The 20,144-nt window shown below is 45.2% G+C and overlaps 1 protein-coding gene across 5 annotated transcripts in view; it reads right to left on the bottom strand.

The window, feature by feature from the left end:
• Positions 1-20,144, bottom strand: part of GALNT7 (polypeptide N-acetylgalactosaminyltransferase 7) — a 118,831-nt gene that overhangs the window by 25,637 nt on the left and 73,050 nt on the right. For all 5 annotated transcript variants that reach the window (XM_082842172.1, XM_082842170.1, XM_082842171.1 and 2 more), the window contains one exon: positions 579-745. In XM_082842172.1, coding sequence (XP_082698298.1) covers positions 579-745 — 167 coding nt within the window. The remainder of the gene's footprint in view (positions 1-578; positions 746-20,144) is intronic.

Here is a 20,144-nt window from a genome sequence, read left to right on the forward strand (position 1 = left end):
TATCTTAAATCAAATCTAGAACAAAAGAAGCTTTAGTAGGTAGTTTCTTTTATAAATAAAAATAGTCCATGGTTTCTGGTCAGATTCAAAATACACTGAAATGCAAAATACAAGCTATTAAACAGGTATATAGGTTTCAGTATATAGATGTGGACGGAGCTTTGGGTGGCACTGCACTATACCTGCCATTGCATTTTTTCAGTCATTCAATAAATTACCTCTACGATTAAATTTTTATAAAACCCAATGCCCAAAGAATTGGTATAGTACAAGACCATGGTTAAATACACAGACTTATGAGCCTATAGATTTGGATGCAGCTGTTAATTACTATCTCTGTCACTGCTGGCAAGTTACTTAACATCTCTGAGCCTCAAGTGCAAAATGAGGATGAACAATGTGTATCACAAGGCTTACTGTCAGAACTAAACAAAATAATTCACATACAATGCTTAGCATTGTGCCAACTTGTTGATAATAGATGCTAATTATGAATTTCTGAAGACTATTTTGAGATCACCTTTTTGCAGTTGCTTATAATTATTTTATAGACAAAATGCTGATTCCATAGCCATTACCTTTGTTACTGAAATCGTCAATTAACACGATTTCTGCTAAGTATTTCCTTGGAGTCCTTTTAATTACGCTGTGAACTGTTCTCATGAGGGTGGACCACCCTTCGTTATGGAAGACGATGACAATGCTGGCCGTGAGCAGGTTTTCATCATAATGCCAATACTTGCATCTACAAAAGGAACATTTCATCATATTTATTCAGAGGTAATCTGCAATGTTTGGTTCCAAAACTTACTATGACTACATCTTCTGATTGGATTAAATATTATGTACTTAATTAAGGTAAGTGAATGAAATACATCTTATATTTTAACAGAAACCCAAGGTAGAAGAGAGAAGCTGGTATGAGATGAAGTCACTCATATTCAAGCTACTTCTTCACCAACCGGCACTTATTGCGACAAAGAGAACAAATTTGTGAATTTAGGCTTCTCAGCTGGGGATGGTATTAAGGTTTGTTTTCCATGACTTCAACCTCAGTTTATTTTCTGCTTTAAAACTTGAGCTTCTGGTGCAAGGGATTTATTTCACTTGCTGTGAATAAACCACTGTATAACTGTGTTTGAAAGCTGTCCTGTTCTAATATGGCTAAAACATTCAGAAAAACATGAAATGGGCTGAAGTGCAGCATACGAGAGACATTCCAAAATTAACTGTTGGATGAATAAACAAAGTTCTAATAGTGTTTAGGGTTATTAGATTGACTAAAGAAGGGTCTTTAAGTGTTTTATGCAAAATTACTTCAAATAACTGTAGCAGGAATAAAGTTGCCTTTTTCTAGTTGGAAAGAACCCCCCTGCCCCCCCCACACGGTCGGCCCTCCATATCTGCTGGTTCTGCATCTTAAGATTCAACCAACTGTGGATCAAAAATATTGGAAAAAAATTCCAGAAAGTTCCAAAAAGCAAAATTTGAATTTTCCATGGCAACTATTTACATAGTGCCTACCTTGTATTAGGTATTATAAATAATCGATTGAAAGTATACAGGAGGGTGGTGTGTATAGGCTATATGTAAATACCATGCCATTTTATATAAGGGACTTGAGTATCCACAGATGGATTTTGGTATCCAAAGGGGTCCTGGAACCTATCTCCCGGTGGATAACGAGGTACAGTTGTGTGTATATTATACATATACAAGCATATGTGTATACACATATATGTGTGTATGTACACACACACACCCACTTTTTTCTGTTTGGTTATGGGAGAAGAACAAGACAGTAAGAACACGACAGACGAATGAGAACAATCTGAGACCTGTGTTCTTTCTGCAGGAGTTAGCTTTCAGAACTAGCATCTGGTGCCTATTACCTTCTCCTTGGTAAGTGGAAAGGAAAGATTTTTTTTTTAATCCCAAAGCTTTTCATGGAGGAGTAAAAAAGCTTGTTCCCAAGATTAAATTTAAAACCATTAAAGCAGCAATTAACATTATCAGCTTGATAACCTATACCACCATTATCTAAAATAGGACCTGGCCCAACAGAGATGCAAACAATGTTTTCTCTGGGTATTTATTTCCATTTCAACGTAGTTCTCAATTGTCTGTGTTCTTAGAGGTTGCTTTTATAGAAATACAGACTGAGTCTGGAATCCATTAAATCTTATTTCTTACATCTGCATTTTCTTGTTAAAGGAGTAGTAAGTACCTGCTACGTTCTGAGCTAGGCACTAGCTCAGCATTAGGGAGCAGACACAGTCTCTGCCCTTATGAAGCCCACCGCGAGACATGGAGCAAATGTCTGCACTTTCTCTGCGTGTGACAGTGGGGAAACCATGGTGCTTTGACAGGTGGCCCTCATTCAACCTCAAGACAGGTGGGCAGGAAGGCGTCCTGGAGCCATGAGGTGAGAATGAGACCAGAAGGATGATTTAAAAAGTACTGACACCAAAGAAGTGAGGAGGAAAAGATAATAGCACACAATGAATTGTGTGCATGTGATTCAGATAAAAAATGAATAGACGGAAGATCTATATCTTTGGAAGATAGAATTAAAATATGAAAAAAACTGAAGAGGAAAAGTTACAAAAGGGCATTTGCAGTATAATTACAAATACCAGCATATACTTATTATGTGTCAGGCACTATTCTCTGTGCTTTACTTTTATTAACTTATCTAACCTCCCAACATCACAATGAGGTTAGTACTATTAATGTCCCCATTTTACAGATGAGGGGACTGAGGTCAGGGATAAATGACTGCCTAAGATCACTCAGCTAGAGAGTAATGAAGCCAGGACATAAACCTAGGCTATCTTGGGTTTATAAGAAATCTTGTTAAAAGTAAAATGAAAGAAAAAGAAAAAACACTAGCTATACCTATCTATGAATGGCTAAGAACTGATCTAAGGTCTAAGAACTGATACTGACATTGAATATAATGTCAATACAAGGCACACATCGAGCTTATTATTATGTGATGGGAGCTCTCTCCCCTCCCCCTCTTCCCTGCCCTTTGTGGCCTGGAGATACCCCAGGAATGGGGAAGGGGGTGGGGGCATGGTAGCCTTCGGCAACAAAGAGGGCTTTTCAAGGTTGGGAGGGGCCACGTGCTCTTTCAGAGTACCAAGTTGAAAAATACAGTAGTGGAGGGATGCAGATTTTGAAAGAAGATGTGATGAGTGTTTCTGGAGAGAAACTAACCTGGGAAGGTATGTCTAATTTTGGAAGGGTAGGGACAAATGATCTCCCTCCCCAAAACTGCAAAAACAAGCAAACGCTCTGATGGAGATTCAGGCAATAATTTTCTTCCCTGAGTCTAACCACTGGGCCTAAAAAAGCAGAACTGGATGGGAAAGACACAGATTTTGGTTTACAACAGACACCAGAATTGGTGAAGATATTTAAGTCATGGAAGGAGATTTGGAACTTGCTGATTTCTAAGGCAAAAGATGACAGCTTGGGGAAATGAGCCAGATGAGGACTGTTGGAAACAGAGGGAATGAAGGAGGGGAGGAAGCGGGAAAGTGAAGACGAGAGGGGGCCCACAGCAGACACCTTCCTGTCCCAGGGACTGCTTGGGCAGACCATCCATCGGAAGGCCTGGACGTGCTACCTTGCATTCCTACAGGACAAGGGGACAAGAGCTGGAAGAGAGTGTGTTCCCAATTTCTCCATCTTCCCTCACCTCTGTACGGTTTGGAAATAACTCCAAAGATGTAAACTAAGTTATGTGCCAGTAACTACAACTCTTGGTATATATTTTTCCTATTTTCTTTGTCTTAAAAATTACCAAACAAAAGCAATATTTTTTTTGAGTCCATGTCTTAAAGTAAGGGAAATAAAAGCAAAAATAAACAAATGAGACCTAATTAAACTTAAAAGCTTTTGCACAGCAAAGGAAACCATTGACAACATGAAAAGACAACCTACTGAACGAGAGAAAATATTTGCAAATGATATGACTGATAAGGGGTTAATATCCAACATATATAAACAGTTCATATAACTCAACATCAAGAAAAACAAACAACCCAATTAAAAAATGGGCAGAAGAACTGAATAGAGACATTCTTCCAAAGAGGAAATGCAGATGGCCAACAGGCACATGAAAAGATGCTCAACATCACTAATCATGAGGGAAATGCAAATCAAAACCATGATGAGATGTCACCTCACACCTGTCAGGATGGCTATCATCAAAAAGAACATAAATAACAAATGTTGGCGAGGATGTGGACAAAAGGGAACCCCTGTACCCTGTCGGTGGGAATGTAAATTGGTGCAGCCACTGTGGAAAACTGTATGGAGATTTCTCAAAAAACTGAAAATAGAACTACCATACAACCCAGCAATTCCACTCCTGGGTATATATCTGAAAAAACCAAAAACACTAATTTGAAAAGATACACGCACCCCTAAGTTCATAGCAGCATTACTTACAATTGCCAACATATGGAAGAAAGCTAAGTATCCATCAACAGGTGAATGATTAAAGAAGAAGCAGTATATATATATATATATATAGATATATATACACACACACACACACACACACACACACATACCATACACATACATACATATAATGGAATACTACTGAGCCATAAAAAAGAATGAAATTTTGCCATTTGCAGCAACATGGATGGACTTGGAAAGCATTATGCTAAGTGAAATAAGTCAGAGAAAGACAAATACCATATGATATGACTTATATGTGGAATCCACAAAATACAACAAACTATGTGTATATAACAAAAAGAAGAACACTCATAGAGAACAAACTAGTGGGTACCAGTGCGGGTGAGGGGCAATATTGGGGGCAGGGAGGTACAAATTGTTGGGTATAAGATAAATAGGCTCAAGGATGTATTGCACAACATGGGGAATATAGCCAGTATTTTGTAATTACCACAAATGAAGTTACCTTTAAAATTTGTATAAAAAATTTTTTTAAATTGAAAAAAATTACAAAAGCAATACACACTTTGTTGTACAAAATCCAAACAATATAGAAGCATATAAGGTAAAGGTAAAAGCTGCCCCCTTCCCTCTCCCCAACAAATCTCACCTCCTAGAGGAAATCATTGTCACTAGTTGTTGTGTTTAGACATTTTATGCTCATGCAGACATATAAATGTATGTCTAGATATGTCTAGATATATTCAGATGAGTATGTATAGATTCTCCTTTCATGTGAGTACGTATAGCTTTATCCTGTTATCTAATTCTTTGTAACTATTGCACAACATTGCGAAGTATGGCTGTTCCATCATTTTTTTAAATTAGTAAAGGTTTTGGCTGCACCACGTGGCTTGCGGGATCTCAGTCCCCCAACCAGGGGCTGAATGAACCTGGGCCTTGGCAGTGAAAGCCCAGAATCCTAACCAGGCCACCAGGGAACTCCTGGCTGTTCCATAATTCATGTGACCTTTTCCTTATGGACAATTCCGTTGGCTCCACACTGTGACAATGATCATCCTTATGCATAAATCTCTACACTCGCCCTTGCCTGGAATCCTTCCTACAAAAGGCTCAAGACTGTAAGCGCATTAAGGACAGGAACCTCATCTGCTTTGCTCACCACCATCTAACACAGGGCAGTTGCTCGATAAATATTATTGAATTGCTCTAAGGGTATTTTTGAAATGCCTCTAGATGTGTTTTCTCCTCTGCGTAATGTCCACTCTCCACCCTACGGTCCAACTATTTTGAGGTACTGTCAAGAATCAGTCAGTCCGTACGGCAGGTGGAGACGGATGCTCTTCTAGCAGGAGAGGGGGGAAATCTGGAGGAAGACCAAAACAGAGCAGATAGTTGATAGACCAGAATAAAAGCAGATGGAAGGAGGGGCTCAAGCCCGGCCTCCCTTTCTGAACTTTAGGGGAGAGGCCCATTGGGGAGGCTGCAGCATGGGGTAGAGATGATGTGGGTATGCGGGCAGGGGGAGCTAAGCAGTCCCTTCCCACCTCTTCTGTGCAGTCTCCTTGGCTCTCGATGGAGCCAGAGAGCGTAGACGTTTTCCACCTGCTGTCAGCAACAGAGTTAAGAACCAGGGCTGCCAGGAGCCACCACGTAAGGAGTAAGGCGACGTGCAGGGAAGCGACGGGGTGGACGGCTTAAGCCGGAGCCTGGCCCGCAGGCTCAGAGGATGCCCATGAGAGCCGGGGGGGAGATGAGCGCCCACAGCGGGGCAGGCGTGGGGAGGGGCCCACAGGCTGGGGTGCAGCAGGTGAGCAAGGTCAGTACACCTGGGAGCCAGGAGTGGGTGGCAGGGATGGCGGGTGCCGGCCAAACTGCTGCCAACACATCGAGGGCGCCACCCTCCTGTCGCCCCGGGCACGGGAGCAGCCGGAGGGGGACGTGCACTGCAGGCGGGCATTTGCGCTGGGAGAGTGCGCAAGCAAGTGCCGATGACAATGCAGAGCCTGGACCAGAAGACTCAGTCCTGAGAGAAGCACGCAATGGACGGGTTCTGTTACAGACTTCTGAGTAGTTTCTCCTTTCTGGCGCTTCATTTTCCAAGAAAGCTTAAAGACCCTCGGCACCAAGGGCATCGCGCTCCGTGCTAGTTACTGCAGAACTCTCTGGCCGCACATACTTATAGCTGATTCACAATGCTGTGTTACTTTCAGGTGTACAGCAAAGTGATTCAGTTATACATATATATACACATTCTTTTTCATATTCTTTTCCATTACGGTTTATCACAGGATATTGACTATGGTTCCCTGTGCTATACAGTGGGACCTTGTTTATCCTGCAGAGTTTTTCTTAAAAGTAATTTTTACATAATATTTCCATGGCACCTATGTGGTGTCAGGTGCTTGTATCAGAAGACAGGAATGACGAATTTTCATAGTGACTTTTCTATAACTTAAAAAGTCAAAAATAGATTTCATAACCGAAAATGCCATGCCTATTAACAATTTCCTTCCATTTTCTCTGTCCCAGCTAGGTTTTTTTAACTTCTTTAGTTTGATATAAAGCCTTTACGTATTTAAGCTTTATCAATAAATAATATCTAATTCAGCAGACTACGAAAAACTGGTTACAGTCGGAAGGTTGCTTGGCAAGCCTGAGATCTGATCATCTTGCTGGGGTTTTTTTTTTTTTTTTTTAATTTATTTATTTATTTTTGGCTGTGTTGGGTCTTCGTTTCTGTGCGAGGGCTTTCTCTAGTTGCGGCGAGCGGGGGCCACTCTTCATCGCGGTGCGCGGGCCTCTCACTGTCTCGGCCTCTCCTGTTGCGGAGCACAGGCTCCAGATGCGCAGGCTCAGTAGTTGTGGCTCACGGGCCCAGTTGCCCCGCAGCACGTGGGATCCTCCCAGACCAGGGCTCGAACCCGTGTCCCCTGCATCGGCAGGCGGACTCTCAACCACTGCGCCACCAGGGAAGCCCCATCTTGCTGGTTTTGAAATCTCCATGCATGCTCTTCCACAATAGGGATTGCTGAACAGACTAAACTCAGACTCAGGCCACCTCTCCCATGGATAGCTGTGGGTACAATGACCACGTCTCTTCTTTGGGTCCCCTGTTCTCACCCCCAGGTAGATTATTCCCTTCTTGATAATATATTCTTTCTTTTGACTGGGCACATAAAATTGAAGCAGGAAAAATTATTATTATTATTTAATCATTTTCTCAAAACTCTACCTCTATGCCTTGAAGAGCTTGTATCCCTTTCCTTGATTATTAGAAACTCTAGGATGGTCTAGTTATTTTTCCCCAATGTTCTTATCAATCCTTCTTATCAGTCAGTCTTCCCTTGAAGGTCAAAATTAAGTCTGTACTAACAGAACCCATTCTTCCTCCAAGATGAAAATGTCAGCTCATCACCACAAGTTCTGCTCATAGCTGGAACAGTGTTTTCATATATTATGTTAATATTCCATACATATTGGTTGATTTGATTTCAAAATTTTTTCTAGGAATACTCTTCACAATGTTGTACTATATCATAGAATACCACACATTTTCTTCATTAATGAATTAGATATTAATGAAAAGGAGAATAATAAATCTCTAACTTGTGCTCCATTGGGGTTGAAAGTCAAAATCAATGAACACAGGATTAATGGTTGGTTATGCAAAAGTTTTTCAGGATGAAACTCAGTAACTGAGGAAGCACGGTGTCTGCCATGCTTCCTCTGGCATGCTCCATATGGTGCCACAGTTGGGAGGTAAGAAACCAGAACGGTATGAAGGCAGGGACAATGGGTGGCTTTAGCTCATCACGCCTGTAATCTCCATCAGGCCCACACTCCCAATCAGCTCAGTCTAAACTAAAAACCACATGCTGGCCACGTGTGCAAGCTTTTAAGCAAGTGCCCTGGTTCCAACCGGGTAGCTGCATCTCAACTTCATCTTCTGGGGCAGAGAGGTGAGGGGCTCAGGTTTATTTCATGTCCAAGTGACCAATGTGTTGGAGAAAAAGGGGAAATTCTTAGCAGAGCAGAATGACTTGGACCAGAAATTCTCTAGCTCATCAAGGCTGATTCCTAAGGCAGGAAGCTACAAAAACCACTGCTTTGCGTAATTCACAGAACAAGCAGCAGGACCGTTATCTGCCCAGATCGCTGGTGGCCTCCTGTGGCCCCGGGCTCTCTGAAAAGCTTGTATCTGTCCTATTTCCATTTTCCCCTAGCCTCCTCGGGTAGGCAGTTTCCTGGCATCCCCACAAGTAGTGGGGGACAGCCGTCCCGTCCTTACCCATGACAGCTCAGCTGTCAGTGACCATCAGACAGTCACAGCACAGTTGGAATTCACAGCTCCAAACAGCCAGCGGCTTCCTAAGGTTACATGGTTGTTGGCCTCTGCAGCAACCATGGATCGTGTACAAAAACCCTGGGGCGGGAGCCTTGGACGACGGCTTCGAGAACAGCTCCATTTCTGCCGCCCCACCGATGCTCTGGCTTATTTAGTGTCCTGACAAGCCAAGCAAGTGTGAAGGGCATGCTCTCCACGAAGATGGGTACTTCACAGATGGCAGGTGCCAGAGTGGCTCCACGGGGAGACTCTGTCCCTGTGGTGGGGATGAGAGTGGCACCAGGGACCTCGGGCCAAGGGTTTGGGGAGCACTGGCTGGTAGGCAGCAACAGGAAGCCCCCTGCATGAAGGAGTCCGGGAAGATTCGTTCCCAGGGAGTTCAACAGCTGACTCCAGAGCTGGCTGGGAAGAATTTGAGGGACCTCAAATTCTAGCACAGCGGATAACGTTTGAGCCAAATAAGTGGTATTTTTCGTATTAGTTACTGTGATCCCATTTCATCCCGGGCTGAAGAAATGCAGTTCTACTAGTTTGTATGGTACATACACGATCATACCTGAATAGTCCTGCGGGGGCCCCGCTAGACCACCTGATTTGCTCAAAGTCACAGCTAGTGACAGAGGCAAGATTTAGAAACGAAGCCTTTAAGATTCTTTCCCCTAAACCACAGATTTACCAAGAATTACTCACCAATATATACTTAAAAACAAACAGGAGGGTTTCCCTGGTGGCACAGTGGTTGAGAGTCCGCCTGCCGATGCAGGGGACACGGGTTCTTGTACTGGTCCGGGAAGATCCCACATGCCGCGGAGCGGCTGGGCCCGTGAGCCACGGCCGCTGAGCCTGCGCGTCCGGAGCCTGTGCTCCGCAACAGGAGAGGCCACAACAGTGAGAGGCCCGCGTACCAAAAAAAAAAAACCCAAACAAACAGGAAAATGAATTCTTTATTTTTGCTCAACACCCAGGGGATATACAGCCGTGAACAGACGGCTGCACTCAGCTCTGTGGAGTGATTTGTGCCTGACTCCAGGGCTGAGAATGCCAACTGCATCAGGGCAAACTAAGAATGCTGACTCTGTTGCTGGGTAGCTGTCTTCAAATGATCTTTTTTTTTTTGAAAAGGAAAACAAATTCGGACAGATGTGTCCACTTAATGATCTGAAATGTCAAACCACAACTTAGGGAAAAAATCTGGCAGGGAATCCTAGTGCTGGACATATGTTCCTGTACATTTCTCCAAAACTCCCTGGGAAAAGAAAAAGAATATTTCACAGTGGAAGCCGAATGCTTCCAGCTATATTGGACTCTCATTTCACACACGCGCTTTCACGCCATATTCTGATTTTACAGAAACACCAGCTTAAACACCAATATATCTAAGCTGAGACGACCACCGCTACCAGGAATAAGGGTCTGGGTGTTATGGCATGGATGTAAACGACGCCAGGGGCATGAACCCATACAGGTTTGCATCTGTAACTTATTTTTATTTTATTTTATTTTTTAATAGAACTTCATATTGGAGTATAATTGCTTCACAATACCCTGTTAGTTTCTGTTGCACAACAAAGTGAATCAGCCATATACATACACATGTCCTCATATCCCCTCCCTCTTGAGCCCCCCTCCCACCCTCCCTATCCCACCCCTCTAGGTGGTCAGAAAGCCCCAAGCTGGTCTCCCTGTGCTATGCGGCTGCTTCCCACTAGCTATCTATTTTACATTCGGTAGTGTATATATGTCGATGCTACTCTTACTTCGCCCCAGCTTCACCCTCCCACCCCATGTCATCAAGTCCATTCTCTATGTCTACCTCTTTATTCCTGCCCTGCAACTAGGTTCGTCAGTACCATTGTTTTTTTTAGATTCCATATATATGCGTTGGCATACGGTATTTGTTTTTCTCTTTCTGACGTTAATTTATGCTGCACCTTATTCCACAAAGGACTTCAAGCAGCTTACAAAGACACACAGAATACAACAATATTACAAAACTCTAAAACAGGAGGGGGAAAAGATGGATAAAGAAAGAACAAGAAGAAAAAAGAGGAAGCAAAAACAAGATTTTAAAAGTGCATATGTGAGGGCCAAGGGGTCCTGCGTGTACAGTCCTGGGACACCCTTCACAGAGAAGACATTCAGGCGGCACCCCCTGAGCTGGGCAGCAAGGTGGCCTCGCACCCCACCCCCGCCCCATACTTCGAATGGATGGGCCACAATTTGGCTTGAATTTTCTAGCAGGGAAACCTGGTCAGGACTGTGTTTAACAAACCAGTTGTTCGGAAAGAGTGCGATATTCTTGGCGCGAAGACCAGCTGGGATGTTTTTCCCAGGAGGCCTCGTTATGGTAAATGCAGTGATGAGCCTCCCTGGGCTGTCTTCCTGGAGGCTGTCAGTGGAGACCAACGGCACTGCACCAAAACACAAGTCAGTGTAACAGTTGCGTGGAGACCAAGTTGGGAATTTAAGTTCAACACTGATTTGAAGATCACACTTTGCAAACATTCCTTAAAATGTTTACTGAGTATTTGTAGTGAGGTGGATGGACCTAGAATCTGTCATGCAGAGTGAAATAAGTCAGAAAGATAAAAACAAATACCATATGCTAACACATATACATGGAATCTAAAAAAGCAGTACTGATGAACCAAGGGGCAGGACAGGAATTAAGACGTAGACATAGAGAATGGACTTGAGGACACGGGGAGGGGGAAGGGGAAGCTGGGACGAAGTGAGAGAGTGGCACTGACATATATACACTACCAAACGTAAAATAGATGGCTAGTGGGAAGCAGCCGCATAGCCCAGGAAGATCAGCTCAGGGCTTTGTGACCACCTCGAGGGGTGGGATAGGGAGGGTGGAAGGGAGGCTCAAGAGGGAGGGGATGTGGGGATATATGTATATGTATAGCTGATTCACTTTGTTATAAAGCAGAAACTAACACACTATTGTAAAGCAATTATACTCCAATAAAGATGTGGGAAAAAAATGTTTACTGAATCATCTCCTATTCCATGTTTCATCCCTCAGTGAGTGATTACATGCCTTCTCCATGTGCTCTGATTTCAACAAGGAAGTCACCTTGACCACGTGCAGGACCCGTATTTCCAAAGGCAGATTCTGACCCTGGTAATGACGGAAAAAAAGATGTAAACTTACAGGGCAGCATGGTGACTTTAGGCTGGACTGAGCAAATAATTTCCTCACCAGAGCACTGTTAGGTATTAAAGGAGTTATCAATATAGGCCAAAGAACATTTATTTATAGAAGGTCTTAAACACTGATACTAATGTTCCTACAGCAAAATGAGGATATAAATACACTAGATCATTTTTTTGAAGACTCAACTATAAAACTCTGAATACAGATGCGGAAAAGAGTACATAATGTACAACAGTTAGCAGAACAGGCAGTTTCTGGGGCTCTAAGAATATATGCAGTATGTTTAGCGATTTACCTTCATAAAGGTATTAAAAAGACATGTTGCCGGTTTAGCACGTGGTATAATGGATACATATGTGACGTTTAATAAATATTGTGGAAGAGGAAGTGGGTAATACTGTTTCTAGAAATCATTAAAGCAGTATCCTTCTTTTCCTATATTAATTGAATTATCTTCTCTCTTCCATCTTTGCTTCACTGTAATTTTCCGGAACTTAATGCATAGCCAGAAGTAAGCTGAAGTTAGTTATCAAAAGGGTTATGCTCAGAGACGGGATGTTATTGTGAAGGTAAGTGAGTGACAGGGAATGTTCATTCTCACCCCGAAGAAGGCAGACAGATGCCAGCAAGTCTCAAACCACCACTCTGGAAAACACTGTAGCTCATTAAACACTGCCAAAGGAACTCAAGGACTGAACAGCTGTGAGATCACAAGTGAGGTGACTCATCAATTTGTTAACTTTTCTCCTCAGAGGCCCTGGGTTTCTAATAGGTGTACAGATGGGCCACACACAAGGGAGACGATGACCCAAAAAGAAAGGAAAAAGGAAAACGGCAACACGAATCTGATCTGTGTGGGGTGGCAGCTGACAGAGCAGTGGGGACCAGGGGTGTGTTGCACGGTGAGAAGAATCAAGGAAGCACCACCAGGCACGAGGAAAGGGTTACTAATCCTTTGTTCTGGCTGGTCCACGGGGATCTGTCCTGCTGAATAATCCTTGTGCGGCACAAACACCGAGCCAGTAGCTCGGTCATCACGGCAAGCGGGGACCGGTAAAGGAATGTGGCCCTCCCTGCACGGCGCATCTGTGTAAAAACTCCTGCCTGGCTGCGAGGTGATCTTTATTTTCTTCTTCTAAGTTTTCTGTTCAATATATATACTTCCTTCTTTCAGAATATTTAGGAATAAAATTGCTACTTAAGACAACTACAAGTGAACAGAACATCACTTGGTAGCTTCGAAAGCTTCACAAGCATCTAACCCCTGGGCAAGAGGTCCGTCCCGGTACCTCTTTTCTAACTAAAACCATCCCATGAAGGCTTCCCAGACCTGGAGTTCCCCGTTTCCCCCGGCATTCACCCAGTGGGCGGCTTTGCCCCACTGCATCTTTTCTAAGCAGCAGGGGGCACATTTTATAGAAACACTATTATTTATACCCATTTGCATTTTGATTCAATAGTAGGCTATTGGACAGATTTGCAAATTAGACTGCAGGTGCCTGTGTTTCACTGCTGCCATTTTTCCCTCCTGATAACAGCTGGTTAATTATGCCATCGAATCCCATCACCCTGTTACACTGGTAGAGCAGGAGGGCTACAGAACGGGGTGCAGGAGGATGGCTGTCCCCAGAGCAGACACCCCGCCCAGGGGGGGAACGGGACGCACACACACAGAGATGTGAGAGCTCGGGGGGGGTGGTTAGAAATCTTGTGTGGGGTCCGGCTGCCAGCTCGTGGAGGTTTATAAATCGGAACAGTAAAGTCAGCTCCTTCAAAGTGCCAGGATAGTATTTCCAGCATCCCTGAATAAGTATGTTTAATTATCAGCTTTTTAGACATGAAGTATTTCATGTGGAAGAAAAATTATACTTCTTCAAAATCCACCCAAAGTCTCAGAAATCAATCCGAAATATTTTGAAGCAGTTTTTAAAAATTATATACATTTTGCAGCAATTGAAATGTGTTCAATTATGTTGCTCAGGGGTAAAAAGTTTTGCCTTTTGAATTCCTCTCAACACCTAAGTGGACATCACTTAACACTTAACACATATGCCCACCTCCAGTTCCCGCACTCTGAGCCCCTCTGACAGGCCTGGCCATGTGCCCACCATGCTTGCCCGGTGTCTGCTGACCGGAGATGAGCTTCATAGCACCGAACCCCACAATAACATTTTATACTAAGGCCTTCGTGAGCGAGGAAGCCGTTTCTGCAGCTTCCTCATTTCCTAAGACAGCAGGATGCAGAAACCATTTTCCCCCTGAAATTTCTATTCATAAAACACTGTCATTTAAAAAAAGGGCAGTTTTTTCCCCTAAGCTGCTAAACTCAAGACCTCAGAGGAGCAATTTAATTGAACTCTGTGGCTATGTAAAGTCTTGTTTTCTGAAGCTGATGCCAGTCTGTTAAGTCTTTCTTCTGGCGAGCACAGACAACCATAAGGGTTACCGTCACAGTTGAAAGGAAACAAGTTTGACTGTATTTGCCTCCTAAGTGTTCCCACTTTAATTTTAAAGATTTCTCCATGAAAGGATCCAGAGCCTTACATACTGCCAATAGCAGCACTTTCCTGTACCTCTGCAGAATTGTTAAAAACTAGTGGCTAGGGCTTCCCTGGTGGCTCAGTGGTTGAGAGTCTGCCTGCCGATGCAGGGGACAAGGGTTCGTGCCCCGGTCCAGGAAGATCTCACATACCGCGGAGCGGCTGGGCCCGTGAGCCATGGCCGCTGAGCCTGCGCGTCTGAAGCCTGTGCTCCGCAACAGGAGAGGCCACAACAGTGAGAGGCCCGCGTACCGCAAAAAAAAACCCCAAAAACCCCCCAAAAAACTAGTGGCTATACTTCAAAGTACATTTCATTACCATTTTGTATTTTCCGGTTCTAGAAATATGCACACATGTACGTTATCTTGCTCTTTTCTGCACAGGACTTTTGTAAATAATTTGCCCACGGGACTTCCCTGGTGGTCCAGTGGGTAAGAGTCCTCACTCCCAATGCAGGGTGCCCGGGTTCGATCCCTGGCTGGGGAACTAGATCCCGCATGCCGCGACTAAGCCCCGGCGTAGCCAAAATGAATAAATAAATAAATATTTTAAAAAATTATTTGAAAAAAAAAATAACTTGCCCACAATCAGCTGGGGGCGATCTCTGCGGTTTTATTGGATCCCGCTGGTATGTGAAACCTTCCCAGCACCAAGCCTGCAACTTTCCCTTCTCAAAAGCTGTCCATTCCTCTTCCTGCGTTATGACAGCTGACTTCATGGCCATGGCCCATTAGACTGTGTTGTGCTCCTCTGAAATGAAGGCTGAAGTAAGAGTCAGGTGGGATGGTCTTTGTTCATGTGCTACTGGAAAGAATTTCAATCACTTCTCTAGGGGAAGTGATGTTCCTGTTAAAAAGTCTAGGCTAGTTACTAGGAAATTAAACAGACTCAATACAGCATCTAACCACGTGGGTGAGTGATGCATTGGGGCCTGAGAGTAAGATACTACCACTTTTACACGGTCACCGGTACCTGAGAAACTCAGGTTAGGTTTGCTCATCAACACAGACTATTTCAGCACTAAATCTAATAAATATTCTGAACAGTGCAGCATACCTCCTGGTTCATGGCCCCTGCGCTGACTGCAGCAGCCTCTGTGAGCCCATCCTGGCATGATTCCAGCTCCTTCCTAAGCCTCTTTAGCAAGACAGTAAAGGAGGTATGGGGGGAGGGGCGGGAAAGGAGGGGTGGGAGGGAGAAAAGAAAGATGAATGGTGGGGGGGGGGGTACACTGAATCACAACCAGGCCAGTTTATTTCTGTTCTTTGAATGGAAAATCTTAATAGTCTATGCTCTTTGGTCTTGACATTTCTAAAAGCCATTGTCAGATTTTCCTTCCGGTGTAAATTAACAAGTAAAAATATTTGGTCTATTAGATTTACTATTTTCAGTGTTACAAAGATTTGCATTTACTCTAATGGGATATTGGGCACTTTGTCCATTAACTCTATACTAAATATTTCTGTGATTAACCTGCACTCTGTACTCAAATATACAAAAACACAGTGGCTCCTTATTATTCGTGGGTTCTGTCTGTTAATTTGCTTACTCTCTAAAACGTACTTGTAACTCAAAATCAGTACTTGGGACATTTTTGTGGTCATTTGACAACACGTGCAGGGCAGGGAAATGTGAACAGGTGGGCACAGGACGATGCTCTTACTCTGGTACTGTAAACATGTCCTTTACAGCGCCTGTTTAGTCTACTTCTTTCTTTCTTTTTTTAAAAAATTAATTTATTTTTGGCTGTGTTGGGTCTTCGTTTCTGTGGGAGGGCTTTCTCTAGTTGCGGCGAGCAGAGGCCACTCTTCATCACGGTGCGCGGGCCTTTCACTGTCGCGGCCTCTCTTGTTGCAGAGCACAGGCTCCAGACGCGCAGGCTCAGTAGTTGTGGCTCACGGGCCTAGCTGCTCCGCGGCACGTGGGATCTTCCCAGACCAGGGCTCGAACCTGTGTCCCCTGCATTGGCAGGCAGATTCTCAACCACTGCGCCACCAGGGAAGCCCTAGTCTACTTATTTCTTATTTTGTGCTTTTGGTTGCTGATTTTGCTGTTTAACATGGCCCCCGAGGTTGGGCTGCAGTGCTGTGTGGGGCTCCTATGTGTGTGAGGTTGTGCTGAGCCTGATAGAGAAAGCGTGTGTGTCAGACAGGCTTCCTGCAGTCATGAGTCCTAGGGCTGCTGGCCTTGGATCCAATGTTACGATGCAACAGCACACTAAATAAGGTGCCTTTAAATAGAAACACACACAAAACAAGGTGATGCACAGATCAGTGATGCAAAGGTGCTAGAGGCGTGTGAGCACCTATCCCCGTGTTTCCTCCGGCAGTGACGCTTCTGTATCCCTGACCCTGTGTCCACAGCGGCTTTATGAGCATCACCACCATGAATGATGAGAACTGACTGCCCATCAAAATGCACACGCACAGAAGCTACATGTCAGCGGCCAGCGATGAAGCCTGTCACTCCCGACTGCCCACTACAAAGGGGAAGCATGGGGGGGCGTGGGTTTCTATTTACGGGCAAACGCTTCTGGCTGTCAAAACAACCTGCAGGGTGTAAGAGGTAGAGACTGAATTACATTCTCTCCATTAAAATTAAATTTATGCTTCAAAAACATTTATTAGACCAGAGAATAAAACTTTAACCAGTAGGGTCATAAAAAGTCACGGTAAGCTGGGAACATTCTGTAAGATATTCAGGGAAGCTTTGTATAAAAATGTGCCTTGAAAACTGCAGGAAGCTGCCAAAAGAAGAGAAAAAGAGATTGAGAGAACAAGAAAAGAGAGAGAGAAAGAGACACACACAGAGAGAGAGAGAGAGAGAGAGAGAGAGATTTTCAGCACTTAGCAGCGGTAGGAACAGAGAAATGAGCCTGTTTCACTGGCAAACCTACCCTTTTAAAGGACAACGTGGTCTCTTGCTTACAGTATAGGCTCCAAAGAAGCTTAGAGTCAGAAGAAATACAGGGTTAACTTGGAAAACAGATCTACCTCTTATGTGACGGTGAGGGTGACGCGCCCTAAGGATGAGGCTGAACACACACCTCCTGCGATGCGAGACCCTCGCAGAGCAAGAGCTTTTGTAGGGACTCTGCCACACCAGGCGGGGGTGACCTCCGACAAGTGGGGCTCACGTGACCGACTGTCACATGCCTTTGACGTTCTTTATCACATTTAATGCTCACAATAATTTTATGAGCCAAGTGCTATCACCCACATTTGCCAGAAGAGGCTCTTCTGACCCCTCTCAGCTCTGTGTGAGGTCCCCGCCTCTCTGCATCCGTGGGCCTGGGGCTCCCAGGCACCCGCGGCCCCTTCTCCTTGGGCTCAGGCCCAGCCCGCTGCCCCAGCCACTCCAGGGCAGGGCCACTGCAGAGCCCACTGGGTGGGGGGCTGCCAGCTCCGACACCCCTCGGCCGTGGAGATGCGCCATCCGGGAGGTCTACAGACAATTTAGGGAAATGCTCCTTCGCAGCATATCCTCAGCACTCAGGTGACAGGGTTGCACGACACTGGTGGGTCTGCCGGATCCCTTAACACTGACCCTCTGCTCGGGGACCACACCCACCTGGCCCTCTGCTCTCCCTAGAACGGCTTCTTCCAACTTAGATACAAGCAGAGGCCCTTGCTACAATGAGTCAGGATTTTCAGTGCCTACAGTTAAAGAGAGTCACTTTGCAATTGATAAGATACTCCCCTTTTAGGCAGACGTAGAGAATGGACTTGACACGGGGCGGGGAAGGGGAAGCTGGGACGAAGTGAGAGAGTGGCATGGATATATATACACTACCAAACGTAAGATAGATAGCTAGTGGGAAGCAGCCGCATAGCACAGGGAGATCAGCTCGGTGCTTTGTGTCCACCTAGAGGGGTGGGATAGGGAGGGTGGGAGGGAGACGCAAGAGGGAGGGGATATGGGAATGTATGTACGTGTATAGCTGATTCACTCCGTTGTACAGCAGAAACTAACACACCATCGTAAATCAATTATACTCCAATAAGGATGTGAAATAAATAAATAAAAGATACTCCCCTTTTGTTCCTAAGTAGAACATTTTATTACTGCAAAGACGCTTCATAAACACAGAGCACAGATAACATGCTTACACGACTCTGATGAGCAGACCTCCCTGGCCTTCTACACGTGTGGAGAGAGGCCCGGGGAGACAGCACGCCTCCTGTGGCTGGGTCATCCTGGAGACGTGCCTGCTCTGGATTTCCGGTTCCCTGTCCACGAAATGAAGGAACAGTGACCTCTCCAGCCCCCTTTGGCTCTAGAATTCTGAGTCAATGGAATATTCAACAGATGACGAGCACGGTTCCTAAGGTGCCCGCGCCATTCCCTGTGAAAGCTGCCATGTGATCGCGAAAGTGGGATCTCGGGCCCTGGTTCCCATCCGCTGTGACTGCTGGTCTGCTAACCGTGTCACATCACGGGGAAGAGGCTGCTGAGGCTGAAGCATAAGCCACACGAGGAAGGGCAGGGAGTGATGAGCTTTCAGAACATCAAGCAAGTCTTCCATGCTCTAAAAACCATGAATATATGTATGCACTTTGCGTGCAGAAAGAACATGACAAATATTCACCAAACAGTAGCTGCCTCTGGAAGGGGAAAGAGGGGACCCCTTTCTTGGTCGATGAGGCAAAATGGGCTTCCTCCACCCCCGGGGCTGGCACGCAGGAAGGGTAACAGGGGCAGCTCTCCCAACAGGATCCTGTCCTGGAGATGCTGGCAGGGTTGGTCCTGGTGACACAGAATGGCTGACTGTCTCCTGGTTCACCCGTCCTGGTCCCCTTCCTCCTTCTGTGGAAACCAAAGAAGGGTGAGCCTGGGGTCCTGGCTCACCTGAGGACCTCACCTGCCGGCCGGCCTGAGGTCTCCCCGCCAGGGCAGGACAGTGTCATGTTGCTGCAGGGCTGGAAACGATGCAGCACGTGCCTCTGTCTGGATTCTGCATCTATTGTGACTTTCCAGGAAGAGCTGTCACACCTGGTAGGGCCTCAGGGCCCCCGGGGGCAGAAAGAGGCGGTACCCACACTCGGCTCAGCTGGAGTGATAACAGCTGCACACCAGCTGCTTGCTGGCTGGTTCTACTTGGCTCTGCATCTAGAGGAACGTGAGGAAGACCCAGGGGAGGATGTAGAAACGTAGAAAAAAGTACTTTGAAAACGGAAAAGACCTTGGTGGACGCCTAGCTCAGCGGTTTCCAAACCAGACGGAGGAGCCGGGGGGTGGTTTCAAGGAGATGCGAGAACCAGAGCACAGAGGTGCTCCCTAGGAAGCCGTTGGCAGAGAGGATTCTGCCGATTCTGTGCAGGAAATGAACTAAAAACACTGACCACCCCCTCTCCTTACAGATGAGGAAACGAGACTCAGAGAGGACTGTGGGGCGGTGTGTCCTCAGAGAACTCCCACCCTCTCAGGACAGAGCTGTGTCATCCGCGTGTTACACTTCATAGTGGATACTGATGGGACAAAGAAGACAATTCAGTCGTCCCGCAGGGTCGGCTTTGTCTTATCGATGACATTTTGTCCTGTATCATAACCACTCACATCTTAGTCTTAGTTACTATGGCTTTGAGTGTATTCTTCTGATTCCATTGTATACCTGCTCAAAGTTTTGCAATCATTAGAAAAGAAATAATAAGTG

This window comes from Leucopleurus acutus, assembly GCF_964270905.1.
Source record: "Leucopleurus acutus genome assembly, chromosome: 7".
Taxonomy (NCBI): domain Eukaryota; kingdom Metazoa; phylum Chordata; class Mammalia; order Artiodactyla; family Delphinidae; genus Leucopleurus; species Leucopleurus acutus.